This window comes from Salvelinus namaycush, chromosome 34 (genome assembly GCF_016432855.1).
Source record: "Salvelinus namaycush isolate Seneca chromosome 34, SaNama_1.0, whole genome shotgun sequence".
NCBI classification, from domain to species: domain Eukaryota; kingdom Metazoa; phylum Chordata; class Actinopteri; order Salmoniformes; family Salmonidae; genus Salvelinus; species Salvelinus namaycush.
Window position 1 is genome coordinate 30,477,200 of NC_052340.1, and position 17,135 is coordinate 30,494,334.

The 17,135-nt window shown below is 40.8% G+C and overlaps 1 protein-coding gene across 3 annotated transcripts in view; it reads left to right on the top strand.

The window, feature by feature from the left end:
* The first annotated feature begins 932 nt into the window (after positions 1–932).
* The window catches only part of LOC120028735 (paired box protein Pax-3-like), a 46,382-nt gene continuing 30,179 nt past the window's right edge, over positions 933–17,135 (top strand). For 2 of the 3 annotated variants that reach the window (XM_038973965.1, XM_038973966.1), the window contains exons 1-4: positions 933–1,017; positions 1,793–2,028; positions 2,313–2,442; positions 2,899–3,042. In XM_038973965.1, coding sequence (XP_038829893.1) covers positions 933–1,017; positions 1,793–2,028; positions 2,313–2,442; positions 2,899–3,042 — 595 coding nt within the window. Of the gene's footprint in view, positions 1,018–1,792; positions 2,029–2,312; positions 2,449–2,889; positions 3,043–17,135 lie in introns of all 3 variants that reach the window. The other variant, XM_038973964.1, reaches the window with a different exon arrangement.

Here is a 17,135-nt window from a genome sequence, read left to right on the forward strand (position 1 = left end):
CGTCTCTGTCAGCAGAGCAGACGTTCTTTACGGCTCTCCTGGCGTCGTACCCTGCTGGGGCGCGAGTCCCCGTCAGACGGCTCTCCTGTTGGTAGTGCGCAATCTAAAAGCGACAATAAATTCCTCGAGGTGCACTAACTTTTGCTGCATCTGTCTTATCTTCAGGCCATGGAGTGAGAACAAATGGGTGCATACGCTCTAGGAAAATAATACCTTAAATTAAACACTGTTGTATGTTGAGTGACTAATCAATACTGCAACATCTAAAACTACACGTATCTGTATAGTTCATCAATATCTGTGTGTGAACTTATGATCTGAGGTGATGTCACATCTGTCAATGGGATAATGAAAGACCGTTCCTCAGTTCTTTCCCAAGCAACGTCTCTGACAACAACTGAAGAAAGTTTCCTGCACTGTCAGCCAATCATTACGCACGTCCAAGAGCTGGGGCTGCCTCCTCTAAACCAATCATAGAGCCTGGATCACTGATGTGAAAGAAGTACAGCACAACTAATAACTGTTCCTCTGGGTTTTGACCATCTTCCCTCACTCTGAACGTCTGTCAACAACAACAGCGAGAACAACATCACTTGCATGATTCTTGATGACATCGCAGATTCCACACGTATCCAAGTGCCTCTCGACTGGTAAAACATCAAGGCATAGGCGCACTCTTCAGAAGTCTACCTCCAGTTTTTCCTGGTTTGGTAACTTGGGCTCTTTTTTTCGGGAGTCGGGAGTGTTTTTTTTCTGCCAGGACGCTGGTTCTTGTCTAGTCCAGTGGCTACCCTATCAAGGCTAACCTTCCACGAACTGGAATACAGTGCATTTTTACTCATAATTTCACCCACTGGTCAAGCTCCATCGTCGGCAGCTCCCGATTCTCCTCTCTGGCGGGAGGTTAGCAGAAGGCATAGGGTTGTGGAGGTATGACTGCGTTGGCTGGGGCAATACCAAGGATGATGCGCCCCATGCTGGCGCAGAACTACCCCCACAGTGGCTTCCCACTGGAAGGTAAAATCAAAAGTTGAAACAACTTTTTGAGCACTGCTTGTGGGAAGATTTGGGCTTCGATGCGTAATAATTAAAGAGCGATTATTAATATAGGAAACTCTGTGAATTAAATATTGTAGCCTACACCATAGCCCCCCTCCTAAACAGAAACTTGGTCGTATCCAATTGTAAAAAAATATTTAAACTTTCGGATTGACACGCAACATTGAGATGTATCACAATTAAATTGTCATTTTCTTTTCATGTTTCATTTTTCATTTTTCAATGTTCTTTTAATTTCGGTTATCGAATGCAAACCTCGACGTTTTGATCTGGTTTATTTTGTAGTCGTTATTGACATAACTTTTTGTATTTATCTATTTGTTTGTCAACTTTTGAGGATGAAACTCTTAATTTAATAATTTCCTAATCTCTGAAAACAACGTTTTTGTTTATTTACAGAATATGTACAGGGTTATATAAGTAGGCTATACACCCCTCTATATTAAATCCGAACATATCATTACTTAAGGAAACTTTTAAGGCCTTTTATTGTTACCAAACCTTTCAGTTTAAACAACTTTTATTTTTCTATTCGGCTATTATAATAACAAGTAGATATAAGCTCTTTATTATGCCTTAATTAATTAACGATGATATGATTTAACAGTATTTGTAGTAGCCTTGTGGTGTTATTAGTAGCCTATGATGGAATCAATGTTAGTTGTTGTGTTGTAGGCCTATAGTTTATAATCATCAAGCAATCTGTAGCCATTTTGTGTTTTCTTTTACGCAGTCTCTACCCCGTTAGGCCAAGGCAGAATGAACCAGCTCGGGGGAGTTTTCATAAATGGCAGACCTTTGCCCAACCATATCCGCCATAAGATCGTCGAAATGGCCCACCATGGCATCAGGCCATGCGTAATCTCCCGTCAGCTCCGCGTCTCTCACGGTTGCGTTTCCAAAATCCTCTGCCGGTACCAGGAGACCGGCTCTATTCGACCCGGGGCCATCGGGGGAAGCAAACCCAAGGTAAGGGAGAGGGAGCACGAGCAGGTGAAAGTGTTCGGTTTTGTATTGTCATGCATTTTATTCTCCTTATAAAACTGTTTGTCTCAAGGTATGACATGTTGGGTTAAAATTTAACAAGCCACAGGTTGAAAAAGCATGACAGAGGCGTATATTGTGTTGTTGAGTGTAAGTAGACAGTGTAAGTAGACAGTGTAAGTAGACAGTGTAAGTAGACAGTGTAAGTAGATATAAGCTCTTTATTATGCCTTAATTAATTAACGATGATATGATTTGTCGTTTCTTAGCAGGGGACGACGCCTGATGTTGAGAAGAGAATAGAGGAGTACAAGCGGGACAACCCGGGTATGTTTAGCTGGGAGATTCGGGATAAATTACTGATGGATGGGATATGTGACCGGAACACCGTTCCATCAGGTAAAAGGAAATATCTGCATTCTGTCATAATTGCTGCCCATTCAAATTGGTGCAATCTTCACCTGCAGCCGTAGATTGTTCATCATCATCATGGTCATCATCATCACCATCATATATCACCGTCTTATTTATCATAATGGGCCTAATGTATTTTCCATCTCAATAACCACATTTTACCACAATAAAAAACAGTTTACTCTCTGAAAACAAAAACGTAAACAACTGCTGAAAATTATATAATTGCCATGTTAAGTTTAAGTTAAGATAAAATCATAAAAAATATTGCAATGCAATTATTTACGCTAAAGTCAATATATGTTTCTATTTATTTGATGCTTTATCACGGTATATTAGAAGGAAAAATAAAAGCAAATGAGTGCAGATTGTTGAACTTTTATTTCGACTTTTCCAGTTTATTATCTATTAATCAGTGTTCTGTAATTTCTTGTAACACAGTGAGCTCTATCAGTCGCATCATGAGGAGTAAATTCGGAGGGAAGGGAGATGACGATGATGATGAAGATGAAATCGAGAAAAAGGAATTAGAAGAACACGAACGGCGGGCAAAACATAGCATCGAGGGCATCTTAGGAGACCGATGTGAGTGCAATCATAAATACATTAATTAATAAATTAATGTTCTCTCTTCTATAGGTAACTTGTGTGAGGCAGTTACTTTTTGCGTAAGGGGGAAGGCCCTTCATATACAGGCTTCCACTGTGCACTTTAATGTTATTTGAAACGATGAGGAAACCTCTCGTTTATTCAAAACTCAACAAAGTTTTACAGATAAAGGTTTTCATCTCGTTTTATGTAAGCTTATTGACTTACATAAATCATTCTTGATAGGCTAGGCCTACATTTTCACCATGGGTGTCACCAGTCCTTACGGGTTGCCATTCATTTTTAGACTTTGTGAGGTAGATAGGCCTTGTCTGTCTCTTTAACTCGAAGTTTTAGTTGTTGTAAAGTTTTTTTGTTTTGTTTTTGGAAGCACAGGGAGTGTGTCTTCCTTTGTCGACCGTCATAAAGTGCACTGGATTGTTTTTCAATCTTTATCGACCATATCGCTCCTGCTAATGCTTGTCCCATGAGGCGTTAGGATAATTCAAACAGCAGGTGATATATTTTGTGGGAAAGGGAGGATTGCCCCTTGTGTGTGTATGAATGTGTGTGTGTGTGTGTGTGTGTGTGTGTGTGTGTGTGTGTGTGTGTGTGTGTGTGTGTGTGTGTGTGTGTCTGTCTGTCTGTCTGTCTGTCTGTCTGTCTGTCTGTCTGTCTGTCTGTCTGTCTGTCTGTGTCTCTGTGTGTGTGTGTGAGAGAGAGAGAGAGAGAGAGAGAGAGAGAGAGAGAGAGAGAGAGAGAGAGAGAGAGAGAGAGTTTGAGAGAGAGCGAGAGAGAGAGAGAGAGAGAGAGAGCGAGAGAGCTAATGAAAAAATGAAAAGTTAACGAATGTGTAACTACACGTGCTTATACATAGTGGGCAACACACGAGATTTGTTACCGACAAAACATAAGGTACAGGCCTCGAATCAGTCGAATGTTCTTCATTAAAAAGAATCCTATAGATGTATTCGAATAGCTTGTGCATATTCAAATTCTGCTACATATATTTATATTGCATTTATTTTTATTTTTTATGTTAGGCCACTTGCAGGCCTATTTACCTTGTAGGCCTATTTTAAAATGTCTTTATCATACTAATAACATGCATTTTCTTCGAGATGCACATAGCCCCGTTGTAATGTTTGAGGAAATACCCCTATCAAAAGTATATAAAAAAAGAACCAAAAACTTGTTCAACCCCTAATTGTCATGGTACATTCCAAAACAAAAAAATATCATAACATCCCTTTTTACGGTTTCCTACAATTTATTATGACCGAATTCGCAGGCCTATTCCATCTGCAGCTGCTCTCTGCTCTACTGTAAAATGCAGGCACAGTAAAACAAATTAGAGGAAAATACGGGGAGTTGGAGGGGACAAAACGTCCAAATGAGTTGATCAAACATTTGTATAACAGTTCCATCCCTCACAAAGCCAGGCCTCGAGCACACAATCGGACACTTGAGGATGAACTTGGGAGACAAAGCCGCGAGAGTCCATTGAGACTGACGCTTCGGTTATGCGTGGACAAAGCCTGGCTTCGCAGCAGCTTGGTCGCCATAAAAGAAGGCAACCTGTTTATAATTCAGTCAGAAAAAGAGAGGGAGCTTCCCAACAAAAGGCCTAGAAAATACATTATGAAACCGCAATGAAGGATGAATTATTCAGGTCCGTCAATAGCCGCTGCTCGGGCTAGGTCTAGAGACTGTTCACCATGGAGAAATGGCCGTTTTCACCTACAAAATGTTTCTTTTGGAGTCGTTTTAAGTCATATAAAGAAGCCGACTGCCATTCAGAACCCCTCAAGCCCCCTTTCACTCTCCCTCTCTCTCTCACACACACACACACACACACACACACACACACACACACACACACACGCACGCACACACACACGCACGCACACACACACACACACACACACACACACACACAGTGTATAGGCCTAACTGATATTTTAAAAACATAACTTTCAGCTTAACACGCTGATTTAATGGCGAGATGAATTACATTTATTGATCATATGGTACTTTTATTTTTGGACAGTCAGAGCATTGCCGACATAATAGTTTACGAAAATACAAACTGCTTGTGTATTATGTGCACTCATGTTGTACATTTTGTGCACAATCACATATTTTACACAATGTTTAAAAGTTGTTTACACAATGTCGAAACGTTTTTTTGTTGGTCCTTCTGGTTCCTGCTTTGGACACTTTTATATTAGCCTACGTTTTTTTTGTTAATGTCACCGAATAATTATTTAGGCATGTTACAAATTCCAATGCCACAAGATAATAAATTATATTTTCTGTTACAGCCTCATATCAACGACTTTAACAAAGAATTATAGCTCATAAAATGACAAATATTTTCCAAAATATATGCATTTGCTACTTGATGGTTATTAATAATTTAACTCATAGGCCTAATAATTGTAGTCATTTTATTATTTTTATAAGTACAAATTGTTGCACAATATATTTTTCTTACCAATAAGGCCTAATGATATGAAATTGGCTAGTAACATGCCTCTCTGCATGGTCTATTATTAGGTCTTTGATGCCCTATTCTTGCACTCTTAAACATTAATAATGTCTTCTAAATGATTTGATATTGTGCTATGTCACATTTAATGATCGAGGGAGTGTATTAAAGTCTCCTTTGGTGAATGGGGACCAATGTTCTCCCCGGAGAGGCGCGCTTGGCCTCGAGCGGTGGTCACAATGGAACATGCGCACTGCTGCAATCCTCACCCATCATGCTCTCACCCCCTTGCGCTCTCAAAATCTCTTCAAGCGGATTAAATCGATCCCTTTATTTTATTTTACTTTCATCCGGAGAGCTAAGCCGCCCCTCTCCCTTGCTTTCCTTCTCTTTCTCTCTATGCCCGCGGCGCACATTCGTTTAATATCTATGGTTCATCTTCTGGAGTGCAACCGCTAACAAAAGAAAGTCATTTCGTTGTAGAAAAGTCCCTAAAATGAAGTTATCCGTTAAGCCATTGACCCCTCTAATATTTGTCTTTATTTATTGGGTTACCAATAAATGCTACATTGTTTTATTAATTCCAAAATGTAGGCTATAAGTTAATAATAATAAGCCTAACTTAGTAGCAGTTTCCGTTAGAAACGTTGTTTTGTGTCCACGTGCTCATTTGGGCTCACTTTACCTCAGTCAGTTTGCTATCCTATTTTCATTCATACCAGTCAAATTATCATTTTAACCTAAGGGTAAACGAAAAATGTAAATGACCTTTGCCACGACAGTGCTTTGACTTGAAACGGGAACACTTAACGTTTGCAGTAATATCAGTTGACTCTAACTAATGCATGGTTTAGGCTATTATGCGTAGGTAATAAGAGTTGTAATGAGCGCACATTCCAAATAGGGTGCTGTTTGGACCTGAGGACTAGGCTTTTGTGGCACTCTAGAGACTAGCTTAGATGGGTATAAGGATGCCAGCAACGTAATTTCTCAAAATTTTTTTTACCGACTTTTAGTTTTATCGAGACCTGTGGTGTCTACTATTTTCGTGCGTTTTTTCTGTCTGGTCTCATTTGGAATTATGTTTTTACAGCCGCAATTACAATCTGAAAAATACTTTTTTTCAGCGAAGCGGGTCAAACATTGATGAAGTAGATGTTTGTTAAGACCATTGTTGTGCGAGGGGAGGAGCACGAGTTGAGCCCCTGGTCGTTCAGAATTCATTATCATTTCCCTTAAGTGTCCACATCAAAGGCGGCTCGTTTGGATTTATTTGTCTGGGGGAAAAAACTACAGAAATGTGTTTCGAAAATCTCAAGCTCCCTAAATTGCAGCCTCGTGCACCACAATGCCTAAAATGATGCGCAAGCATATCCCCACGCGCCAAATGTGTTTGGAATAAAGGCTTGTGCAGTTTGACTTGAACGTAGATAGTAGGGCAGGCTATCTTTCTCAATTCATGTATCAGAGAAAATACTTTCCACTTAGAATTACAATAGTTGAACACATTCTGCCACTCTTCAGAAAATACTTGTCTAAATGTCCAGTCAGTGCTCCACTCTCACTAAATGCCTCCTGCACATATTTTCTATTTTGGCACAGTTCCTGCATACCATTAGCAGGGGTTGGATATAGTAGTTTCTCTGCCTTCCAGAATCTAAAAGGCTAACATTGAGTTAATTAACCCTAGAAATTGAGCTAATGACTAATAATGTACTCATCGGCCCTCCCCTCTCTCCCCCTCTCTCATATTTACAGTGTATCTTCTTAACCTTACTTGGCTAATTAAAATTACCCCGAGTAACGCTGATGATACATACAGAGGAGCCTTGTTGGCCCAGCACATTTCCATTTATACTCGGACACACACAAAATTCCCCATCTGAAAGACAAACAGTCAAAGGGGATAACTTTATTTTGTGAAAGGGAATCCTGGAAAGGGCTAATTGAATAAGTCTGAGATCTTTGAAAACCTGCCATGGTGAGCGCAGTCATCATGTCATAATTAGGTTTATTGAGGCGCATTCCGCCAATCTGCCGCCATTCTCCCAGCCTCATTGTGCCCAGAGCCAGGCCAATAGCTGCAGGACAAAAGGAAATCAAGAGCTGACAATACATGAAAGGGCCAAAAGATTTAGCTGCTTTTGTCACAGAAACTGAGCAGGACTTTGTTTGTGTAAATAAAGTTGACGAACTGCCCGCTACTCAGGCGAAGGATGGAGCTTCTATACAATTTACTATGTGGGCACACACTGGATTAGTGCCAGGAGGAGAGAGGGAGGGAGGGAAAGAGGGAGAGAGGAGGAGAGGCAGAGAGGGGGAGAGTGAGAAAGAGAGTGAGTGTGGAAGAGAGTGAGAGGGGAAGAGAGAATGGAGGGGACGGTAAACGAGAAGGCTTTGAGAGAGTATTAGGGGCTAGGTTTGTGTATTTAGTGAGTGAGAGTTTGCAGAGTTATGTTCTGCATGGCTTCTGATGTTGGATTTGTGATGTTCATCATTGTCTTACAGTGGTGCTGGAAGAGGGAGGGTGGTGAAGCGTGGTGAGATGAGGTTTTGCTATTGTGGGCATCTGGTTTGTGAAGCATAAGAGGCATTGAAGATGGAAACACATTACACACTATAGTGCAGCATAGATTCATGGTCAAGGTCCCATATCACGTTTCCATATACATCATGATGTTCCGGTTCTTATGTTTTAAGGTGTTAAAGATGCTCCCTGCTGAGAATCAGCAATCTTCATGAATTCAGTTACACTCCAAAGGCACATTCCAAATAATGGCTGATGCGTGCATGTCACTGAAGCTTTCACACAAGTCATACATTGGTATTTTGGAGTGAAAGTTTGAGTTGTATGTGCATTTCAAGTTAGGGAACAGAAGAATTAGACTATAAGCAAACTCCGTAAGGTGACCTGATTGATTCCACTCCACTCATGGCACATTCCATGTACACTCTTAAATAGACTTCACACTTTAGTTCTTCTCTGTGATTTTCACCTTGTAAACACGATTTCACATTGAAAATATCCAGCAGTAGATGATTCATACATTCATAAAGGTGGTTCATTAAAGAGAGTGATAGAAAACTTGACAACCTTGACATCTTCGGTTCTTACATCTTGTGTTCTATACGAGAAACTATGAATAATAGTCACTTCTGGCACATTAATGGTTGTCGATACGGTCTCTAGCAACAATCAAAGTAGGGTGAAGAAGCTATATAGAAAATGTCCAATATGTTATTTTAAGACTTCAGAGAAACATAGAGTTAGACTGAGGTTACATAGAGTTAGTGGCTAAATAGAGTTGGACTGGGTCTATATAGAATTAGACTGAGGTTATATAGATTTAGACTGAGGTTATATAGTTAAACTGAGGTTAAATAGAGTTAGTGGCAATATAGAGTTAGACAGGGTCTATATAGAGTTAGACTGAGGTTATATAGATTTAGACTGAGGTTATATAGAGCTGGTGGCAATATAGAGTTAGACTGGGTCTATATAGAGTTAGACTGAGGTTATATAGTTAAAATGAGGTTATCTAGAGTGAGTGGCAATATAGAGTTAGACTGGATCTATATAGAGTTAGACTGAGGTAATATAGAGTTAGTGGCTATATAGAGTTAGACGGAGGTTATATAGAGTTAGTGGCTATATAGAGTTAGACTGAGGTCATATAGAGTTAGACTGAGGTAATATAGAGTTAGACTGAGGTTATATAGAGTTAGAATGAGGTTATATAGAGTTAGAATGAGGTTATATAGAGTTAGACTGAGGTTATATAGAGTTAGACTGAGGTTATATAGAGTTAGACTGAGGTTGTATAGAGTTATACTGAGGTTATATAGAGTTATACTGAGGTTATATAGAGTTAGACTGAGGTTATATAGAGTTAGACTGAGGTTATATAGAGTTAGACTGAGGTTATATAGAGTTATACTGAGGTTATATAGAGTTAGACTGACGTTACATAGAGTTAGTGGCTAAATAGAGTTGGACTGGGTCTATATAGAATTAGACTGAGGTTATATAGATTTAGACTGAGGTTATATAGTTAAACTGAGGTTAAATAGAGTTAGTGGCAATATAGAGTTAGACAGGGTCTATATAGAGTTAGACTGAGGTTATATAGATTTAGACTGAGGTTATATAGTTAAACTGAGGTTAAATAGAGTTAGTGGCAATATAGAGTTAAACAGGGTCTATATAGAGTTAGACTGAGGTTATATAGATTTAGACTGAGGTTATATAGAGCTGGTGGCAATATAGAGTTAGACTGGGTCTATATAGAGTTAGACTGAGGTTATATAGTTAAAATGAGGTTATCTAGAGTGAGTGGCAATATAGAGTTAGACTGGATCTATATAGAGTTAGACTGAGGTAATATAGAGTTAGTGGCTATATAGAGTTAGACGGAGGTTATATAGAGTTAGTGGCTATATAGAGTTAGACTGAGGTCATATAGAGTTAGACTGAGGTAATATAGAGTTAGACTGAGGTTATATAGAGTTAGTGGCTATATAGAGTTAGACGGAGGTTATATAGAGTTAGTGGCTATATAGAGTTAGACGGAGGTTATATAGAGTTAGACTGAGGTAATATAGAGTTAGACTGAGGTTATATAGAGTTAGAATGAGGTTATATAGAGTTATACTGAGGTTATATAGAGTTATACTGAGGTTATATAGAGTTAGACTGAGGTTATATAGAGTTAGACTGAGGTTATATAGAGTTATACTGAGGTTATATAGAGTTAGACTGAGGTTATATAGAGTTAGACTGAGGTTATATAGAGTTAGACTGAGATTATATAGAGTTATACTGAGGTTATATAGAGTTAGACTGAGGTTATATAGAGTTAGACTGAGGTTATATAGAGTTAGACTGAGGTTATATAGAGTTAGACTGAGGTTATATAGAGTTAGACTGAGGTTATATAGAGTTAGACTGAGGTTATATAGAGTTATACTGAGGTTATATAGAGTTAGAATGAGGTTATATAGAGTTAGACTGAGGTTATATAGAGTTAGACTGAGGTTATATAGAGTTAGACTGAGATTATATAGAGTTAGATTGTGTGGTATATGGCCAATATACAACGGCTAAGGGCTGTTCTTATGCACGATGCAATGCTGAGTGCCTGAATACTGCCCTTAGCCGTGGTAAAATGGCCATATACCACAAACCCCCGAGGTGCCTTATTGCTATTAGAAACTGGTTACCAACGTAATTAGAACAGTAAAAATAATGTCAGCCAATCAGCATTCAGGGCTCAAACCACACAGATTGAAGTCAGACTCAGGCTATGTAGAGTTATACTGAGGCTATGTAGAGTTATACTGAGGCTATGTAGAGTTATACTGAGGATATATAGAGTTATACTGAGGCTATGTAGAGTTATACTGAGGCTATGTAGAGTTATACTGAGGCTATGTAGAGTTATACTGAGGCTATGTAGAGTTATACTGAGGCTATGTAGAGTTATACTGAGACTATATAGAGTTATACTGAGGCTATGTAGAGTTATACTGAGGCTATGTAGAGGTATACTGAGGCTATGTAGAGTTATACTGAGGCTATATAGAGTTATACTGAGGCTATGTAGAGTTATACTGAGGCTATGTAGAGTTATACTGAGGCTATGTATAGTTATACTGAGGCTATGTAGAGTTATACTGAGGCAATATAGAGTTATACTGAGGCAATATAGAGTTATACTGAGGCTATGTAGAGTTATACTGAGGCAATATAGAGTTATACTGAGGCTATGTAGAGTTATACTGAGGCAATATAGAGCAAAATAGCGATTTCCCTAAATAACATGAGCATCTGATGACAGGGAATATCAGTCTGTCTGAGGAATGTGTCACTCAGTGTGTCCCTGGGCACAAGGGCACAGGGGGCAAGAGGGAGCACCAAATCACTCTCACTAACCCTCGCCTCAGGCTCTCTCTGTCCCTCTCCTCTTCTCCTCTCCTACTCTCCTACTCCCTTACTCCTCCGCCTCGCATTCGTTTTTTAAAATAATGCCGTGCATGATGACGATCCAAGCGTTAAAACATAGTTATCTGCAAATGAATAGGGGCTCTATGCTTCATTAAAGCCTCTTTCTCCTTTCACACCCCTATTGTGACCCTCTGATATCAATTCAAAGGGCAATTAATGAATGCAGACCAACTTTGAAGTGGGGGGATGGAGAATGAGTAGGGGCTCGGAGTTTCCCCCTTCAGCCCCTTCAGACCCTCTCGCACCCCCTTCACCCGTGATGGACTTGGCACATTCAGCCGAGCACGCCAAAAGACAGTTTGAAGTGAGTGAAAGAGTGAAAAGGCCTGCGAAGGTCAAGGAGAATGGCTGCCATAGAATAAGACCTCTCTTTATCTGATGGAAGTATTCCACCAAACAACGGCTAGAGAAAGAGAGAGAAGGAAGGGGGTGAGATATTGTTTTTACAAGTGTGTGTTAGTGTGTGTGCATGTGCAGAGGAGAGATTGGGGTGTCAAAGCTGTGGAACGCAGGGCTAAGGCAACTGAATGCAGTGGTTAAACAAGGAAAGGCAGACAGGGAGTTGTCAATCACTTGACTGAGGTAGGGGCATAAGGCTCTGGAGAGGGCAAGGGTAGGGGTATAAGGCTCTGGACAGGGCAGGCGAAAGGGTAGAGGTATAAGGCCCTGGACAGGGCAGAGGCAGGGGTATAAGGCTCTGGAGAGGGCAAGGGTAGGGGCATAAGGCTCTGGACAGGGCAGGCGAAAGGGTAGAGGTATAAGGCCCTGGACAGGGCAGAGGCAGGGGTATAAGGCTCTGGAGAGGGCAAGGGTAGGGGTATAAGGCTCTGGACAGGGCAGGCGAAAGGGTAGAGGCTTAAGGCCCTGGACAGGGCAGAGGCAGGGGTATACGGCTCTGGAGAGGGCAAGGGTAGGGGTATAAGGCTCTGGACAGGGCAGGCGAAAGGGTAGAGGCATAAGGCCCTGGACAGGGCAGAGGCAGGGGCATAAGGCCCTGGACAGGGCAGAGGCAGGGGCATAAGGTTCTGGACAGGGCAGGGGCAGGGGCATAAGGTTCTGGACAGGGCAGGGGCAGCGGTACAAGGCTCTGGACAGGGCAGGGCAAGCTGAGAGGGAGGGAGTTCACCTTGCTCTCTATAGTAGAATCTAGAAACTGCAATTTCATATTCTTTAGGAACTATAACTTGTTGTTACTATACTAGTACCATGTTATTAACATTTCATTACATGGCGTAATGTAAAGTGCTACCAACAGTCAAAGATAACAGAGCTTAACTGTTTTTGACTTTGTAAAAAAGAGAGTTGTATTGAGTTAACTCCCCAGTGGTCAGTCAGTGCCTAGCTCTCTCTGCTTGTCAGACCAGGCTAAGTGGGGTCAGAGGTCAACATAGTATCATTCTCCATCATCCCTACAGGAAACAGGGTTACAATCATATTTGGTTCAACATGACAGGTAACAGCTTCCTGTTGTCCTGCCACAGCACAGACTCTCATAACTCCTATTGCTGTCTCCAGGTTTTCTGTGTAGAGGTTTTCTGTCTACAGGTTTTCTGTGTAGAGCTTTTCTGTCCAGAGGTTTTCTCTGTAGAGGTTTTCTGTCTAGAGATTTTCTGTCTAGAGGTTTTTGGGCTACAGGTTTTCTGTGTATAGGTTTTCTGTCCAGAGGTTTTCTGTGTAGAGGTTTTCTGTCTAGAGGTTTTCTATCTACAGGTTTTCTGTCTACAGGTTTTCTGTGTATAGGTTTTCTGTCTACAGGTTTTCTGTGTATAGGTGTTCTGTCTAGAGGTTTTCTGTGTATAGGTGTTCTGTCTAGAGGTTTTCTGTGTATAGGTGTTCTGTTTAGAGGTTTTCTGTGTATAGGTGTTCTGTCTAGAGGTTTTCCATGTATAGGTTTTCTGTCTAGAGGTTTTCTGTGTATAGGTGTTCTGTCTAGAGGTGTTCTGTGTATAGGTGTTCTGTTTAGAGGTTTTCTGTGTATAGGTGTTCTGTCTAGAGGTTTTCCATGTATAGGTTTTCTGTCTAGAGGTTTTCTGTCTACAGGTTTTCTGTGTAGAGCTTTTCTGTCCAGAGGTTTTCTCTGTAGAGGTTTTCTGTCTAGAGATTTTCTGTCTAGAGGTTTTTGGGCTACAGGTTTTCTGTATATAGGTTTTCTGTCCAGAGGTTTTCTGTGTAGAGGTTTTCTGTCTAGAGGTTTTCTATCTACAGGTTTTCTGTCTACAGGTTTTCTGTGTATAGGTGTTCTGTCTAGAGGTTTTCTGTGTATAGGTGTTCTGTCTAGAGGTTTTCTGTGTATAGGTGTTCTGTCTAGAGGTTTTCTGTGTATAGGTTTTCTGTCTAGAGGTTTTCTGTCTAGAGGTTTTCTGTCTAGATGTTTTCTGTCTAGAGCAGTGGTTCCCAAACTTTTTATAGTCCCATACCCCTTCAAACATTCAACTTCCAGCTGCGTACCCCCTCTAGCACCACGGTCAGCGCACTCTCAAATGTTGTTTTTTGCCGTCATTGTAAGCCTTCCACACACACTATACGATACATTTATTAAACATAAGAATGAGTGTGAATTTTTGTCACAACCTGGCTCGTGGGAAGTGACAAAGAGCTCTTATAGGACCAGGGCACAAATAATAATAATCAATAATTTAGCTCTTTATTTAGCCGTCTTACATATAAAACCTTATTTGTTCATCGAAAATTGTGAATAGCTCACAACACGTTAATGAGAAGGGTGTGCTTGAAAGGATGCACATAACTCTGCAATGTTGGGTTGTATTGGAGAGAGTCTCAGTCTTAAATAATTTCCACACACAGTCTGTGCTTGTATTTTGTTTTCATGCTAATGAGGGCCCAGAATCCACTCTCACATAGGTACGTGGTTGCAAAGGGCATCAGTGTCTTAACAGTGCAATTTGCCAAGGCAAGAAACTCTGAGCGCAGCCCAATCCAGAAATATGGCAGTGACTTTTAAATTACATTTTCACAGAACAGCTTGTTGCAAGAGGCTCTCTTGTTCAGATATCGGTAAGTGTACTGGATGCAGGGCATGAAAGGGATAACGAATCCAGTTGTTTGTGTCGTCCGTTTCGGGAAAGTACCTGCGTAATTGCGCACCCAGCTCACTCAGATTCTTCGCTATATCACATTTGACATTGTCCGTAAGCTTGAGTTCATTTGCACACAAAACATGATACAATGATGGAAAGACCTGTGTGTTGTCCTCGTTAATGCAGACAGAAAGGAGCTCCTAACCATAGCCTCAATTTTGTCCCGCACATTGAATATAGTTGCGGAGAGTCCCTGTAATCCTAGATTCAGATCATTCAGGCGAGAAAAAACATCACCCAGATAGGCCAGTCGTGTGAGAAACTCGTCATCATGCAAGCGGTCAGACAAGTGAAAATGATGGTCAGTAAAGAACACTTTAAGCTCGTCTCTCAATTAAAAAAAACGTGTCAATACTTTGCCCCTTGATAACCAGCGCACTTCTGTATGTTGTAAAAGCGTTACATGGTCGCTGCCCATATCATTGCATAATGCAGAAAATACACGAGAGTTCAGGGGCCTTGCTTTAACAAAGTTAACCATTTTCACTGTAGTGTCCAAAACGTCTTTCAAGCTGTCAGGCATTCCCTTGGCAGCAAGAGCCTCTCGGTGGATGCTGCAGTGTACCCAAGTGGCATCGGAGCAACTTCTTGCACACGCGTTTCCACTCCACTATGTCTCCCTGTCATGGCTTTTGCGCCATCATTACAGATACCAACACATCTTGACCACCAAAGTCCATTTGATGTCACAAAGCTGTTCAGTACTTAAAAAATATCCTCTCCTGTTGTCCTGGTTTCCAGAAGAGAATGTCTTCCTTATTGACCCCCGATAAACATAACGGACATATACCAGGAGCTGTGCCAGGCCTGCCATGTCTGTTGACTCATCCAGCTGTAACGCTTATAATTCACTGGCTTGTATGTGAAGCAGTAATTGTTTCAAAACATCTCATTCCATGTCACTGATGCGTCGTGAAACAGTGTTGTTTGGTGAAGAAATTGTCTGTATATTTTTTGGGGCCTTTTCCCCCAGCACTGTCCCAGCCATATCTGCGGCAGCAGGAAGAATGAAGTCCTCCACAATAGTATGGGGCTTGCCTGTCCTAGCCACTCGGTACCTCACCATATAAGACGCTTCTAGACCCTTCTTATAAATGGTATCTGTTGCTTTTATACATGTCTTACTACTTGAAAGTCGTCTTTATTCTGGATCAAAAAACTCCCGTGGCTTATTTTTTAAATTGGCATCTTTTGTTTCGAAATGTCTGCGCAAGAGTGAAGGTTTCCAGCGAAAGAGTAGCGGTTAATATGATTGGATGTTAATTATTTGACTAGGCTCTCTCTCTCTCTCTCTCTCTCTCTCTCTCTCTCTCTCTCTCTCGGTTTTCTCTCTCTCAAGTTTTTCTGTCTAGAGGTTTTCTCTCTCTCTCTCTCTCTCTCTCTCTCTCTCTCTCTCTCTCTCTCTCTCTCTCGGTTTTCTCTCTCTCAAGTTTTTCTGTCTAGAGGTTTTCTGTCTAGAGGTTTTCTGTCTTGAGGTTTTCTGTCTAGAGATTTTCTGTCTAGAGGTTTTCTGTCTTGAGGTTTTCTGTCTTGAGATTTTCTGTCTAGAGGTTTTCTGTCTTGAGGTTTTCTGTCTTGAGGTTTTCTGTCTAGAGGTTTTCTGTCTTGAGGTTTTCTGTCTTGAGGTTTTCTGTCTTGAGGTTTTCTGTCTTGAGGTTTTCTGTCTAGAGGTTTTCTGTCTTGAGGTTTTCTGTCTTGAGGTTTTCTGTCTAGAGGTTTTCTGTCTTGAGGTTTTCTGTCTAGAGGTTTTCTGTCTAGAGGTTTGTTCTCTTGAGGTTTTCTGTCTTGAGGTTTTCTGTCTAGAGGTTTTCTGTCTAGAGGTTTTCTGTCTTGAGGTTTTCTGTCTAGAGGTTTTCTGTCTAGAGGTTTGTTCTCTTGAGGTTTTCTGTCTAGAGGTTTTCTGTCTAGAGGTTTGTTCTCTTGAGGTTTTCTGTCTTGAGGTTTTCTGTCTAGAGGTTTTCTGTCTAGAGGTTTGTTCTCTTGAGGTTTTCTGTCTTGAGGTTTTCTGTCTAGAGGTTTTCTGTCTAGAGGTTTGTTCTCTTGAGGTTTTCTGTCTTGAGGTTTTCTGTCTAGAGGTTTTCTGTCTAGAGGTTTGTTCTCTTGAGGTTTTCTGTCTTGAGGTTTTCTGTCTAGAGGTTTGTTCTCTTGAGGTTTTCTCTCTCAACTTTTTGTGTCTACAGGTTTTCTCTCTCAAGTTTTTGTGTCTAGAGGTTTTCTCTCTCAAGTTTTTGTGTCTACAGGTTTTCTCTCTCAAGTTTTTGTGTCTACAGGTTTTCTCTCTCAAGTTTTTGTGTCTACAGGTTTTCTCTCTCAAGGTTTTCTGTCTAGAGGTTTTTTCTCTCAAGGTTTTCTGTCTAGAGGTTTTTTCTCTCAAGATTTTCTGTCTAGAGGTTTCCTCTCTCTCTCTCTCTCTCTCTCTCTCTCTCTCTCTCTCTCTCTCTCGCTCTCTCTCTCTCTCTCTCTCTCTCTCTCTCTCTCTCTCTCTCTCTCTCTCTCT